Source organism: Phycodurus eques, chromosome 2 (assembly GCF_024500275.1).
Source record: "Phycodurus eques isolate BA_2022a chromosome 2, UOR_Pequ_1.1, whole genome shotgun sequence".
Lineage (NCBI taxonomy): Eukaryota > Metazoa > Chordata > Actinopteri > Syngnathiformes > Syngnathidae > Phycodurus > Phycodurus eques.
Window position 1 is genome coordinate 32,099,759 of NC_084526.1, and position 15,023 is coordinate 32,114,781.

At 42.2% G+C, this 15,023-nt stretch overlaps 1 protein-coding gene across 1 annotated transcript in view; it reads left to right on the plus strand.

Annotated features, from left to right (window-relative positions):
• ddb1 (damage-specific DNA binding protein 1) overlaps positions 1-9,582 on the plus strand; it is a 61,654-nt gene extending 52,072 nt beyond the window's left edge. The window contains exons 25-27 of the mRNA XM_061670331.1: positions 1,803-1,905; positions 4,222-4,345; positions 8,998-9,582. Of these exons, the coding sequence (XP_061526315.1) occupies positions 1,803-1,905; positions 4,222-4,345; positions 8,998-9,081 (311 nt within the window). The 3' untranslated portion in view covers positions 9,082-9,582. The remainder of the gene's footprint in view (positions 1-1,802; positions 1,906-4,221; positions 4,346-8,997) is intronic.
• Positions 9,583-15,023: the final 5,441 nt, after the last annotated feature.

A 15,023-nucleotide genomic window follows, 5' to 3' on the forward strand; every position in this document is an offset into this window, starting at 1 on the left:
TTGGGCGACTGTGCTCATCACGTATTGTCCATAACGAACACCATGTTCAAGCATAAGGGTGTCCACACGTGCACTTGGCTCCAGGACACCCTAGGTCGCAGTTCGACGATCGACTTTGTGGTCGAGTCATTGGACTTGTGGCCGCATGTCTTGGACACTCCGGTGAAGAGAGGGGCAGAGCTGTCAACTGATCACCACCTGGTGGTGAGTTGGCTTCAATGCTGGGGGAAGATGCCGGTCCGACGTGGCAGGCCCAAACGTATTGTGAGGGTCTGCTGGGAACTGTCAGAATGAGTTTCATCTCCCACCTCCGACAGAGCTTTGCTCATGTTCCGGGGGAGGCGGGGGACATGGAGTCCGAGTGCTCCATGTTCCGCGCCTCCATTGCTGAGGTGGCCGACCGGAGCTGTGGCCGTAAGGTGGTCGGTGCCCGAACCCGGTGAGGGAATACTTTGAAGACCTCCTCAATTCCACCGACACGCCTTCCCATGAGGAAGCAGAGTCTGGGTTCTCTGAGGCGGGCTCTCCTATCTCTGGGGTTGAGGTCACCAAGGTGGTTAAAAAGCTCCTCGGTGGCAAGGCCCCGGGGGTGGATGAGATCCCTAAAGGCTCTGGATGTTGTGGGGCTGTCCTGATTGACACCCCTCTGCAACATCGCGTGGACATCAGGGAAGCGAGTTAGGAGCCCTCACTATAAAAACTGACCCCTCTGAGTCGAACAAATGATCAAATAAAATCAGACAGTTTTTTTAGGGTTTTTTTTTTTTTTTTTTTAAATTTAATTGACCTGTTTTGTCTGCTACTGCTTGTTGCAGACAAGTTCACGGTAACATATTTTTCAAATAGTGCGACCAAATCATGTGGTGGTGCGACCAACTGAAAACATTGATTGCACCAGTGCTGCTAGTGCAAAAGTTAGTGTGGAGCCCTGTAGAAGAAAGCAGCCTTGTGGTCATTTCTCCAATTTAAGGCACTTAACTCTACATAGGATACTTCCAGCTCCTTCCCTCAGGTAGGCCCTGTCGATCAGTGCCAACTAAAACAAGCACACATTCCAACAGCTTCTTCCCACTTGCCATTAAATTGCTAGCGGACTCTGCATCATTTGCACAGCTGGAGTTGTATCATCATTACCACATTACTGATAACTTTTCATTGCTCAGTGACTCCCAGTAGTGTGTTTTTATGTGTCAAAAGTACGTTTTGTCACAATAGCTGTCTTTTGTCGTACGAGAGCAGCTCGAACTCGCGGAGACCAATTCCTTGTGTGTTTTTTACATACAGTACAGTAGCAAATAAAGATAATTCTGATGAAAAGTCAGTATTTGATATCAGAGGCATCACACAAACTGTCAGGAGGATTATCTTCCAACTCAGTGCCACTCATCATCTTTGAGTAGCTGTATATATTTCAATACAGATTATGTCCCCCAGTGTATCAGAATAATGCAGAAGTTGTTGTTTTTTCTGCTCCCATAGAGGAGCACGTACTGCACTCTCAAAGCCTTGCAATTGTAAAATTTTGCACGGAATCACAATGAATTATTGAATGTTATGAAATAATGTTACTTTTCACTCTCCACGAAGTAGTTCTGGCATGCAAGCATGAAACTTGCATTATGAGATATATAAAGTGTTTTGAGATTACACGAACAGTGTGACAAGGTTTTTCTCTCCCTGAATCAAAAGTCTTTATTGTTTGATACTCTGGCTTGGTGATACCTTCACTGATGCATGGTACTCTTTAAGTTACCTCTAAATACTGTACGTATTCTTTCCTTTGTCTTGAATGTGTTTGTTAGGACTGGTGACCTCCCTGTCTGAGGGATGGTACAGCCTTCTCCTGGACCTTCAGAACCGCCTCAACAAAGTCATCAAGAGTGTGGGCAAGATTGAACACAGTTTATATCCTTTTTTGTGTGTTCACGTGTATGCCTGCCATCTGTTACAATGAAGGATACAACACATAGTCCCCACACTTTCCTCAAGGAGGTTGAGTTGGTGCGTGTACTACGTGGTATTGAAAAGGTCATACATTTAAATGACAACACTGATTTTTGTAATTTAGTTTATATACGTTTTACAACTTCCTATGTAATAGCATAGCGGATTTTACGATGTTCTTCCAAAAGTAAACTATTTGAGACTGAATAAACAGGGCCTCTGCTGGTTGCAGCAATGGTGCATACCATTTTCTCTTAATTGCTTGAAGGCCCAATTCAAACAATTCTTAGTCTATCAGTCAATCAATTATAGTGAAGAGACAAAGTCCTGCTGCAAATCCACAAGTATCTGATGCTCTCACCCCCCAATTGCCGATAGATGCCACAAGATGATGGCAAAGTACTACTTTTGTCTAAATGAGGCTCCTCTACTTGCATCAATGTAGTGCCTTGGCACCAAGATGCCAAAAGATCTCGCCAAGGCTAAGAAAGTATTTACCCTGAGGCCAATGACGACGTAAAGGTGAGCTCTTCAGGGAATAACGAAGGATAGGTCCCACAAAAAAACAAAAAAAAAGACCTGCGATATACAGTATAATGCGATGTAAAATAACACAGGATCAGTGTTAGGAACGTTAATATTCTACGAGAACTATTTCAAAGCTCAGTTCACAGTTCCAAAAATCAACTAGTTCCTAATTTGGAATATATATTTTTTTTTATTCTCTCAATACGGTCTGTTGCAGCTGGGACGGTGACCGACTGGTTAGCACATCTGCCTCACAGTTCTGGGGACCGGGGTTAAAATCCCAGTCCCACCTGTGTGGAATTCGCATGTCCTCCCCGTGCCTGGGTGGCTTTTTTCCGGGCACTCCGGTTTCCTCCCACATCCCAAAAACATGCTTGGTAGGTTGATTGGTTGGAGACTAAATTACCCATAGGTGTGAATGTGAGTGCGAATAGTTGTTTGTTTCTATGTGCCCTGCGATTGGGTGGCGACCGGTTCAGGGTGTACCCCGCCTCCCGCCCGAAGATAGCTGGGATAGGCTCCAGCAGCCCGCGACCCTAGTGAGGAGAAGCGGTAAAGAAAATAGATGGATACATGGATGGACTGTATGTTGCTGACACGGCCTATTACCCTCAAAATACTGTCATTTCATTTCCCCATTGTTACCACTCATTCAGTCCACACTAGTGCTTTCACCCTACAATCTTAAAAACGTGGGAAAACCTGTTGCTTAAATGTTTTTTGTTTTCTTTAATTAGGAATTAAAAAATAAAAAGGACTCTCGTCCTTATTGTGCAAACAAAAACACGCAACACAGTATGACAGGAACGATGGTGAAATGACATTGATAACTTTGCATTCCCAGTATCTCTGGCTGACTATATTAACAAAATATTTTATCATCTACCCTTATATAACAAAAGAAAAATTCCATATTTTCACCATGTGATCGTATAGTGTTTTAACTACAGCATCCTGATACAAATAATGCCCTAGTAATCTATTTTTACAATTGTGTGCTGTATTACAAAAGAATCAAGGAACATATTTACTCCCATTAACAGTGTCGCTGAGCGCACCTCGTCCACTCTGCAGCTGCGGCGTGCCTGCCCACAGTAGTTTAATTTTGAAGAGCGAAATAGAAAATGGATCACATTGTTTCCCGCATCCTCTTTCATAGCTATCATCCAAGAAGATCAACACTCTGGGCTGCTCCCTGTGTTGTTTGAAGCATTATAATGTACTGTAACATGGTTGCTTATCTTATTAGTATGTCCAAACAGGGGCCTATGCTGGTCACTTTCAATATTACAGTTGATTCACTGTATATTACAGTCAACCAACATCGCAGCAGACCTTGGGATGTGAAAAGTAATGAATAACACACATACAGCCAATGTACGTGTGTTGTTCATTACTTTTTTTTTTTTCTTACTCAAGGTAGTGATGCAGCTGACCGGTAGGGCAGCACCCCAAGTGTCCTTAATGACCAGCCACCACTGCATACATCGTGATGACGATGCTCAAAACACTATATTGTGCAGCCCTATGCTGAACTGTGAATGGGCTGGGCTTCACTGTCATTGATGAGAATGCCCATTCCTAATAGTAACTGTCATTCACTGACCACTTTCCTGAAAACTATCAGTCCAGTGTATAATTTCACATAATAGGATGGTTTTAGTAAACCTGAGGCGAAACAAGCTTTAATTATAGCATTGAGTACCATCTTCAGACAGATTGCATTGATTGCCCTTGACATTGCCGCACCTGGAGGTCCTTCCACACGGAGCGAAAGACTGATCAGGCCACAGGATTCATCGACGGTGATCTGATTGAGAGTTTCCTGGATCTAGGCAGAGCCAAGATGCAGGAGGTCGTCAGTACACTACAGGTAGGTTAGATCATCTTTATCTTCAACAGATTAATTAATTCATACGCTGTGTCGCCATCATATTAATTCTGTCTTTTGGAGTGGACATGCACAATTGTGTGAATGCTTTTCTCAGCCCAAACATTTAATTACTTCTAAAATATTGGGCCAATCCTGCATGATCTTGTACATAAAATCAATCGATTTGATTTGACCAGTCAATAGATTTGATTTGACCAGTCAATAGATTTTATGTACCATCATTTTTATGTACCATCATTCCAAGATGGCGCCTACCAGTGTGGTCGCCTCGGTAACGCGCTCTCTAGTATTGTCTTTGTGTTTTTCGTCCGTCTTTGGAGACCTTACACGACTCACTTACACAAGGGGAGACCTGCTAACCATCAAGGAGGCTAATCCGGACTTTCTGTCACCAACTTTCGAGAATCCGCTCAGTTTTTTCCCTGAGTTACTCACCGGAGTGGCGTCCGCGGTTTTCGGCGCATGGAGGCGGAAGCGGCGCCACAGAGGGAAACGAGCCGGCATTCAGGTGAAACTCCGCAAGAGAGGACACAGATTGGCGTTCCCGTCGATCCACCTCGCGAATGTACGCTCCCTACCCAACAAAATGGACGAGCTTCATCTTCTGTTAAAGACCAGTAAAGACTTCGGACGTTCCGCGGCCATGTGCTTCAGGGAGACCTGGCTTTGCGACGCTGTACCCGATGGCGCCGTCATGCTTTCCGGCTTCATCATTAACAAAGGGCGGCGGGATATGCCTCCATATCAACGAAAAATGGTGTACGGACGTCACGGTGCTCAGCACACACTGCAGCCCGCATTTGGAGTCGCTGTTTTTGAACTGTAAACCATTTTACTCGCCACGTGAGTTTGCATCGTTTATACTGGTTGGAGTCTATATTACGCCTCAAGCTAACACGAACGCCGCATTGCTAACGCTCGCCGAACAAGTCAATGAAATTGAAAAAAAACACCCGGACTCACCCCTCATTATTCTCGGGGACTTTAACAAAGCTAAACTCAACCACGAACTTCCTAAATACAAGCAGCACATCAACTGTCCTACCAGGGAAAATAATACTTTAGACCACTGCTACACTACGGTAAAAAACGCATACCGTGCTATACCTCGTGCAGCCCTGGGCTCGTCTGATCACTGCTTAATTCACTTAATACTGACGTACAGGAAAGAACTTAAATGTGCGAAGCCTACAGTGAAAACCGTCAAAAAGTGGACCAATGAAGCCAAGATGGAACTTCAAAGCTGTTTAGACTGCACAGACTGGAGTATCTTTGAAAATTCAGCTGGCAGCCTGGATGAATATACGGACACTGTCACATCCTATATCAGTTTCTGTGAAGAGGTTTGTGTACCAACAAAATCATTTCGGACATTCAACAACAACAAGCCGTGGTTCACTGCTAAACTTAAGCAGCTTCACCAAGCTAAGGAAGATGCATATCAGAGCGGGGACAGGGCCCTGTATAATCGAGCTAGAAACCAGCTGACTAAAGAAATTAACATTGCAAAGAGGAACTATGCAGCAAAGTTGGAAAAACAGTTTAGCGCAAACGACTCTAAATCAGTTTGGCATGCATTCCAATCGCTGACTAATTACAAGCGACGATCCCCCCAAGCTGAGAACAATAGCACACTAGCCAACGACTTGAATACCTTCTACTGCATATTTGAAAAGGACAGTTTCACACCACACACCCACCCGGCCGCACCCACGACCACAACCACACCTCTGACTTCTGCGTTAACCATCCATGAACAGGATGTGAGACGCATCTTCAAACAACAGAAGATTAAAAAAAGGGCAGGCCCGGACCATGTGTCCCCATCCTGCCTCAAGGTCTGCGCGGACCAGCTCGCTCCAGTCTTCACTCAGATCTTCAACAGATCTTTGGAAATGTGCGAAGTTCCATCCTGTTTCAAACGCTCCACCATCATTCCAGTCCCCAAGAAACCTGCAATCTCTGGTCTGAATGACTACATTCCTGTCGCTTTGACATCTGTGGTCATGAAGTCCTTTGAACGTCTCGTGCTGGACCACCTCAAGAGTGTCACAGGTCCCCTGCTGGACCCCCTGCAGTTTGCCTACCAAGCGAACAGGTCTGCGGATAATGCAGTCAACATGGGACTGCACTTCATCCTAGAAGACCTCGACAGTGCAGGGACCTACCCGAGGATCCTGTTCGTGGACTTCAGCTCAGCGTTCAACACCATCATCCCTGAACTCCTTTCAACCAAGCTTCTCCAGCTCAGCGTCTCACCTGCCATCTGCCAGTGGATTTACAGCTTTCTGACGGGCAGGACACAGCAGGTCAGGCTGGGGGAGGCCACCTCATCCACACGCAGCATCAGCACTGGGGCGCCCCAAGGTTGTGTCCTCTCTCCTCTGCTCTTCTCTCTCTACACGAGCGACTGCACCTCAGCGAACCCGACTGTCAAGCTCCTGAAGTTGGCAGATGACACCACTGTCATCGGCCTCATCAAGGACGGTGACAAGTCTGCATATCGACAGGAAGCGGAGCGGCTGGAGCTGTGGTGCGGCTGACACAACCTGGACCTGAACACGCTCAAGACTGTAGAGATGATCGTGGACTTCAGGAGGCATCCTTCGCCACAGCTGCCCCTCACGTTGTCCAGCTGCCTTGTGTCAACCGTCGCGACCTTCAAGTTCCTGGGAATTACAATCTCTCAGGACCTGAAGTGGGTGACCAAAATCAACTCCGTCCTCAAAAAGGCCCAGCAGAGGATGTACTTCCTGCGGCTTCTGAGAAAGCACGGCCTGCCACCGGAGCTGCTGAGACAGTTCTACACAGCGGTCATCGAATCAGTCCTGTGTTCTTCCATCACAGTCTGGTTTGTTGCTGCTACAAAAAAGGACAAACTCCGACTGCAAAGGACAATCAACACTGCTGAAAGGATTGTCGGTACCCCCCTACCCACCATTGAGGACTTGCACGCTGCCAGAACTAAGACAAGGGCGTGCAAAATCCTCTCGGACCGTCTGCACCCCGGTCACCAGCTCTTCCAGCTCCTTCCCTCAGGTAGGCGCTACCGATCAACGCAAACTACAACTAGTAGACATTCCAATTATGTATTACTCGTGCACTCACTGTAGTTGTCTCGCCATGCTGCACTATTTGCGTATACTGGCCACGCATGCCAGAGTAGCATCTGCTCCATTTGCACACTGATTGAGGAGTATCTATAACATTTGCACAACCAACATTGTCCCAGATGATCGCAATACTCGTCACTTTAAACCGCATACACTCCTTGAAGTCTCAGCACCCTTTGCACAATGGTCATTGCACCGGACTATTGCAATATTAGTCATTCGAACTGCTCTAAGTGCTAGAGGACTCTGCATCTTTTTGCACAATTGTTTTTTTGTCAATGTCTTTATGTCTCCAAAGTGTTCTGTAAATTGACTGTCTGTTGTACTAGAGCGGCTCCAACTACCGGATTCAAATTCCTTGTGTGTTTTGGACATACTTGGCAAATAAAGATGATTCTGATTCTGATTCTGAGATGAAGTGTGGTTAAAGCAGCATAAGGAAGATGTCGTCCTCCGTGCCCTATCACATTGCTGCCATGTCACCCCTGTACTGCATAGTGCCTGAGGTGGAACATAATATTTGTATTGTATCCAATATGGGTTGGAATGGAGTGTAACTCGGTATACAAAATGAATGCAGTATATTGCCAATAACAACGATATGATAATACAGCAATGAAGGATAACCAATTTATTATCTCCCTGTCACGATAAAAAAAAAAAAAAATGGTATTATACCAAAAACAATCATGATATACAATATTGTTGTTGTTTTTTGAAAACAATAAGGCCTGCTCTCGAGCTGCAATACTGTGTGGTAGGTCCACTGAAGACGAGCCCTTCCCCTGTCAATCAAATATAGCTTGACGTTCGCTGTAGTCAACTACTAGCTGAATCACGTGTGCTACTGAAATTATGCTTAATAAACAGTTAACTTTCCAGTGTTTGTGTTAATTGGAGACTAACACACACAAAAACTCTGAGAGAGGCGCTGATGGTTTAAATGACTTCGCTGCAGTGGAGTGAGCTGTTTAGCTACTTAGCTCACTAGCTTGTTAGCTCGCTGTCTAACAAGAGAAGAAGAAGAATCATCCTCTTGTCATGAACATGCATGCATGTACACGAAATTTGTTCTCTGCATTTAACCCATCAAAGTGAACACATACATGTTAGTGTACAAACATAATAAACAGTTAACTTTCCCATGTGTGTTAATTGGGGACTTTACTGCAACTACTTGTCCTGTTCACATTTAAAACATGAATGTCACTGAGCAGATATACTGTGTGCCGCTGCCCTGTTTGCCTCGTGTGCGCAAGCTGTGGCACTGCTCTGGGTTTATTTTCTTATATTTTGGCCAAACCAACTGGTGAAGTATGAATGCAAAGTGTGAAATTGTCACATGTACTATATTTCATAGTTTTCATTTTGAAAACAATAAAGGATCAAATTGTGTAGCTAGAAATCTATGAAGCAAAGCTGTCCTAGGCCTTCCATGTACTTGATTATCCCATAACCAGCATTGACGAGCTTTGTTTCAAGTATGATGGTCCACAATTCGATGTGGTTCAATTCCAGATCGATGACGGCAGCGGCATGAAGCGTGAAGCCACTGTGGACGAGGTCATTAAGATTGTCGAGGAGCTGACAAGGATCCACTAGCATTTCAAGGCCCGCATACACCGAGAAAGATGATCCTCTGGAGAAATTAATTACAAAATATGTTTGGTCCTTGCAGAAGTGTAAATAATTATAAATAAGCAATTTGTGCATGTTTGTCAGGGGTTGAGTCCCTGAAGGTGCACCTGAATTGAACTCTTCATTTTGAAAATAATCTCCTGGCGAAGCATAGCATCCAATAAAAAAAGGCCAAAGCGAAGATATTGGTCTGAACGTGTGTGGCTACGTTAGTGTGGAAAGTGTGAGTAATAATAGAGAAAAAACCTATTTCCCTCACCAAAAAGTATTTTTAGCACATTTGTGACAGTTCCGAGTAGGTTAGCAAGACCTTTTGACTTCACAATTAAAATGTAAACGCTTTTCACATGTCCAAGGTTATTATCAAAGTCTGAACAACAAAAAGAGGAAAAACGATAGATTTATAGATATTTTTGTCTGTGTGACGTTTTCTTCATTCTAATAAACATTGCTTTAGTACTGTTACCCTTTTGTGTCTGAGTTTCTTTGCTGCTTTTAGTGAATATCAAGTACTCGTTTGTTATCAATCGATCAAAATATTTTCCCATCTTTGAAAAATGTATTGGCATTTGTAATTGTAACACTTTGGTGTGTAACACTACAACATTGTAATCAGGTTCAACTCAAGCAGTGAGGAGGGATGGGTTAGTAATAAGTTAAACACAGACATTTAATTTTTTTTTAACAACAAAAATCACAATTTAAATTTGAATTCTAGTTATGTAATATAAACAACCCTAAATTGTCCCTTCACAGCTTATCACTGTCGCATCTCTGTGTTCATTCGTTTGTCAGTGTGTAATGTGTGAGTGCTACCCGAGTAGAATGTGTGTGTGTTGTATGCATGTTTTTGCTGCACATTTAAGAGTTTATTTTAGTCCTCTGAACCTTGCCTTGCATCAGACAGAGACCCTCGACGGAATCAATGCTGTCTCCGGAATGTCGATCCAGCACAAAATAAAAACAATCTGCCATAGCAAAACGGAAATTATAATTTACTGATCCATCATGGCACGGTGGCCCGACTGGTTAGAGCATCTGCCTCACAGTTCTGAGGACCGGGGTTCAATCCCTGGCCCCACCTGTGTGGAGTTTGCATGTTCTCACTGTGGCTGCGTGGGTTTTCTCCGGGCACTCCGGTTTCCTCCCACACCCAAAAAACATGCATGGTAGGTTAATTGACAACTCTAAATTGCCCATAGGTGTGAATGTGAGTGTGAATGGTTGTTTGTATGTGCCCTGGGATTGGCTGTCAACCAGTTCAGGGTGTACCCCGCCTCCTGCACTATGATAGCTGGGATAGGCTCCAGCATGCCCGCGACCCTAGTTAGGAGAAGCGGCTCAGAAAATGGATGGATGGATGATCCATCATCAGTTACTGTACAGTATTTATCGTTTCTCTTAACTCAGGTGTAACTTCAAATACTGGTACACAAAACTAAAACTACTACTCATCCATTGGGTGTTTCTGAGCTGACTTCTGATCACATGCTCCACCACAACACATTGTATTACAGGCGGGTTTGTTACATCATAGCTCAGAGTTAGGTTTGTTAGGCTGCTAATTAGTGTTTGTTTCTTTCTTTGGATGTCATAGTAGAGTAAACCTCTCCCATGTTCATATGTTTTCTTTGTTTTCTAATTAGAGGTGTGGTGCTATTGTCTGAGTGGGCACCTTTATCAGAGTTACTGGAGTCAGTGGAGGACATGCACAAGACAGCTGTGGTTTGGTCAATAGATGAAGTATGTGTTGGAACAAGGTCTACCTGCCACTTTACACCTGGGTTCTTCACATTTGCAACTTCTATTGGGAGAAGAGGCTCAATTTTGGCTCAACGATGACAATTTCGCCATCTAATTGTCCTGTATCTTTCACTCTCTTCATTCCAGCTATTCGGCCATATTTCTCAAGGGATTAAATTATTTCCTGATCTGCATCATGATTAGTAGCACCAAACACTCACAATAACAGTCTGTCATGACTATCTTCCATCATATTCAATTTAAGGTCAAAAGTAAAATAAAATGATCATTAACCGGACTATATAAGTAAATGAGATGTTTTGTGTGTGTGTGTGTTCAAAACATCCAGCTTTAGCATAGGGCTGACCCATTCAACCTCACTCCTGGCTAGCTCGCCATAAAAAGAAATGGTGTGACACCGGTGTGTAACACTTCAACATTGTAATCGGGTTCAACTGAAGGAGCAAGGGATGGGTTAGTAATAAGCTGAACACAGAAATGTAATATTTTTACAACAAGAAAATAACCACAATTTAAATTTCAATTCTAATTATATAAACAACCCTAAATTGTGCCTTCACAGCTTATCGCTGTCGCATCTCTATGTTCGTTCGTTTGTCAGCGTGTAATGTGTGAGTGCTACCAGGGTAGAATATATGTGTGTGTTGTATACATGTTTTAGCTGCACACTTAGAGATTATTTTAGTCCAGGTACGAATCTGCAGGAAGATGGTGAAGATTATGATGAAGATTTAGAATCCTCTAAACACTGCCAAGCATCAGACAGAGACCCTGGATGGAATCAACGCTGTCTCCAGAATGTACATCCAGCACTCAAAAAAACAACAATCTTCCATCGCAGATTTAAAATTAATTATCAATCATCATTTACTGATCCATCATCAGTTACTGTACACTATTATACTTATCGTTTCCCTTAACTCAGGTGTGACTTCAAATAATGATAAGTAATGATAAACTATTCAGACATCATTGTATTTTTAACAGTATTCATAAATCACGTTTACACAAGTTTTTGACCTCTTTTTAATAATGTTATGTTTTTTTAAACAATCTTTTTCCCAATCACATCTCATTTATTCATGTTTTCCCGCTATTACCTCTATATGAATTTAAACATATTAATATAATTGTAGCCCTCACTGACAGTACTCACAAAACCGTTGAACCCTCAGTTCACTGGGGAAAAGAAACCCAAACCCATTTCCATAGGAACGCGCCCTCAAAACACTTCAGTAGGCACAGCGACTGGATCCCGTAGCGTCGAAGCGGCAGCCCGGTGGTGTTTAAAGAGTAAATCCGTTCGCGTTCAAAAACCAGGTCCCGACCCCCCCAAAAAAAACAACTCTTTCTTCCCGCCGCATCTCCCGCTCTTTCTCCACGACCCACCTCCTTCTTCGAATCCCATTGGACGCACCGCCCCTTCAATCAATCATTAAAAAAACAAAACTCTGAAATGTTCACAGACCCCTCTGAACGCAGGACACCCCAGTATCCATCCACACAAAGAACCTAACAAACTTTTAACTAGTTTTCACAACAGCAATTCAAACAAATACAGTTCAACACATTTTAGTCAGTACACTAAATAATGAACTTTTGGGGGGGGGGGGGAGAAATGTATACAAATCACCAGCATTAGCCCACATTAAGCATATTTTAACCTTTCTCCATTAAACAAAACGTCTAGAAATGCCACAATGTTTTTAGGCCTTATATTAAAAAAAAAAAAAAAAAAGTGTCAGTTTCAAAACTCACGAGCACAACAGTTCCGTACATTCATCGCTTACTCCAATTGGTTTAATAGGACAAATAACCTTTTAAAACAATTTGCAATCATAGATGTACATAAAATGTGTCCATTCCACTTTTACTAGCAATGTAGCATTGCTAGTAAGTACACTCAAGTCCTCAATCGTGTAAACAAAATCAAAAGCAATCCTCCTGTTGGAGAGGCTTGGAACACTTTGACATCAACTTTAGATGTGTATTTACTCATTAACATGAAAAACAAAGCAATATTTCCCCCAAAAAGCTATCATCAGCTTCTCTTTCTTTTCTCTTGTGGCCTCGCTAGCATCGGGTTAGCTGGAGCATTTCAATCACAACATGCAAAGCTCACATTACGCTGCGTAGCACATACCTAAAGTGCCATCTCGTGGCTATTTTAACTGACAACAGTTATCTCAATATATTTCAGAATAGGAATTCAGACATTACTTTACTAATTAGGAATTCAGACATTTAAATGAAAATAGACTAATCAGGAGACAATAGTAAATAAACCTAAGGCTGTACTATTTACAGGGGTTACATAATTTTGATAGACATTTTGTATGTATCTCCAAAGTACATTCAGGTCCAGAAGCTTTTAGTAAGCAATATCTGCCTTTGGAGATTTTGTTCAAAAAGGTGCTCTCCAGCTGTTGTTCAGCATCTGTATACATTTACAGAATTAGTTATATTACCCTTATACAGTAATGATGCATATCCTCTCTGAATTTAAAATGAAAGTTAATTCTATGTCGATTGGGTTATCTTTTACTGGAAATAACATTGGAAAGTGGCAAAATACTTTTTTTTTTAATTTATTCTTTTGCATTTAAAATAAAACAACACATTTTGCCCATCTGTACAATATTTTTTCAGTGCAGTTATATCCACTTGCCGCTCTAACTCTAGTTGATTAGAATGCTCTCAATTATGATGGAAATTAGCAGTCATTTTAGAATGGTGCAAAAGATTGCATTTCCTCATTCATTTCTCTTGAATTTGTTTGCGTTAATCTTCAGGTTCCTATCAGATACCAAAGCTCTAAATGTAATCTTCAGTCATTATTTTTCTCTGCTGCATTTTTACATGATTGGTGAATGCAGATAGTGAGAGTGGAAGTTGCCTGCCAGTTCTATTCTGTTTTTATGCTCGGAATGGTATGCCTTTGTTTTGCTGTGGTGCATCTTCAACCAATTTACTGTTCAGACTTTTTGAATCCTCGTCTCTCCTCATAGTGAAAACTCCTTTGGGAATTTTGAGATACATTTCTGTAAAGCCACATACCTCACTCATTATGTGTCTGTAAAAATAGGGCGAGTGTTTGAAGGTGAAATTGTAACTGACAGCAAACTTGACTAGACAGATATATGAAATAGTTATGTTTTTAAAATGTTATAAATTGAATATAGACACTCTTGTACACACATACAACCATATTGTACTATAGCATGTTGAATATTTAGTCTTTAATGAATTAAGACCAATTGTGGGTTGCTATCCAGTCCAAGTTCAGACTGTTCATGTACAAGTAAAGCAACATAAAGCATGGCTAATATCTCCTCTGTTTTATCATGTTTAACTCACCTCACGCATCTATAGTTCTGTTCACCTTTTCAACCAATCTCACCATAAATGGATTTCCTAAACTTCCTCCAAGGATGGGATATGCTGAAGTTGCCGTGTTCCCTGACTTCAAGGTGTGAAATGAGCAAATTTGAATAAAGCAATGTAATGTAATGTGAAAATGTGACGATCTGCAGTCCCAGCAAAATACAGAATCTGCAGGGTTTAGAAGTGAGCATGGAAACAGGACAACAAACATGGAATGATTTGGGGCTAGCAAGAGGTCATGACCATATACATTTGCCACTCTGACCTTAGCAATGTCTGTTGGAAATTAGAAAAATATATCAGGAAGATTGTCATACTGACAAACCATGGTTGGAATTTTATTGTCTGTCTTGAAAATTTCAGTACTTTATTTTGGCTCCAGAAAATTGTTGTAGTGCAATACAGGACTTTTTTTTTTTGTTCCTTATACCTTTGTGTTTTCATTATACAAGTAGACCTTCATTAATACTTTCTTCACCGATTGAGTTATACTGTTGCCTTGTGAAGGGTGACGTTTCCATTTAAAGTGTAAGTTATCAAAGCTGATTCTTTGCCCTATAAAAGGCTAGAAGGGACATGTATTAATCTTTGTCCACAGCTCCTACATGGCAATTTAGTGTAATTTATCTTTCTAAATGAAAAGTGTAAACACCTGTTTGTTTGCAGCAGTATTCCTGTAAGAGCTTGCCTTAATATGCAGCAGCAATGTTGAACATACTACTGTCGATCCATCCGTTTTCTAACACATCCTGTTCCAC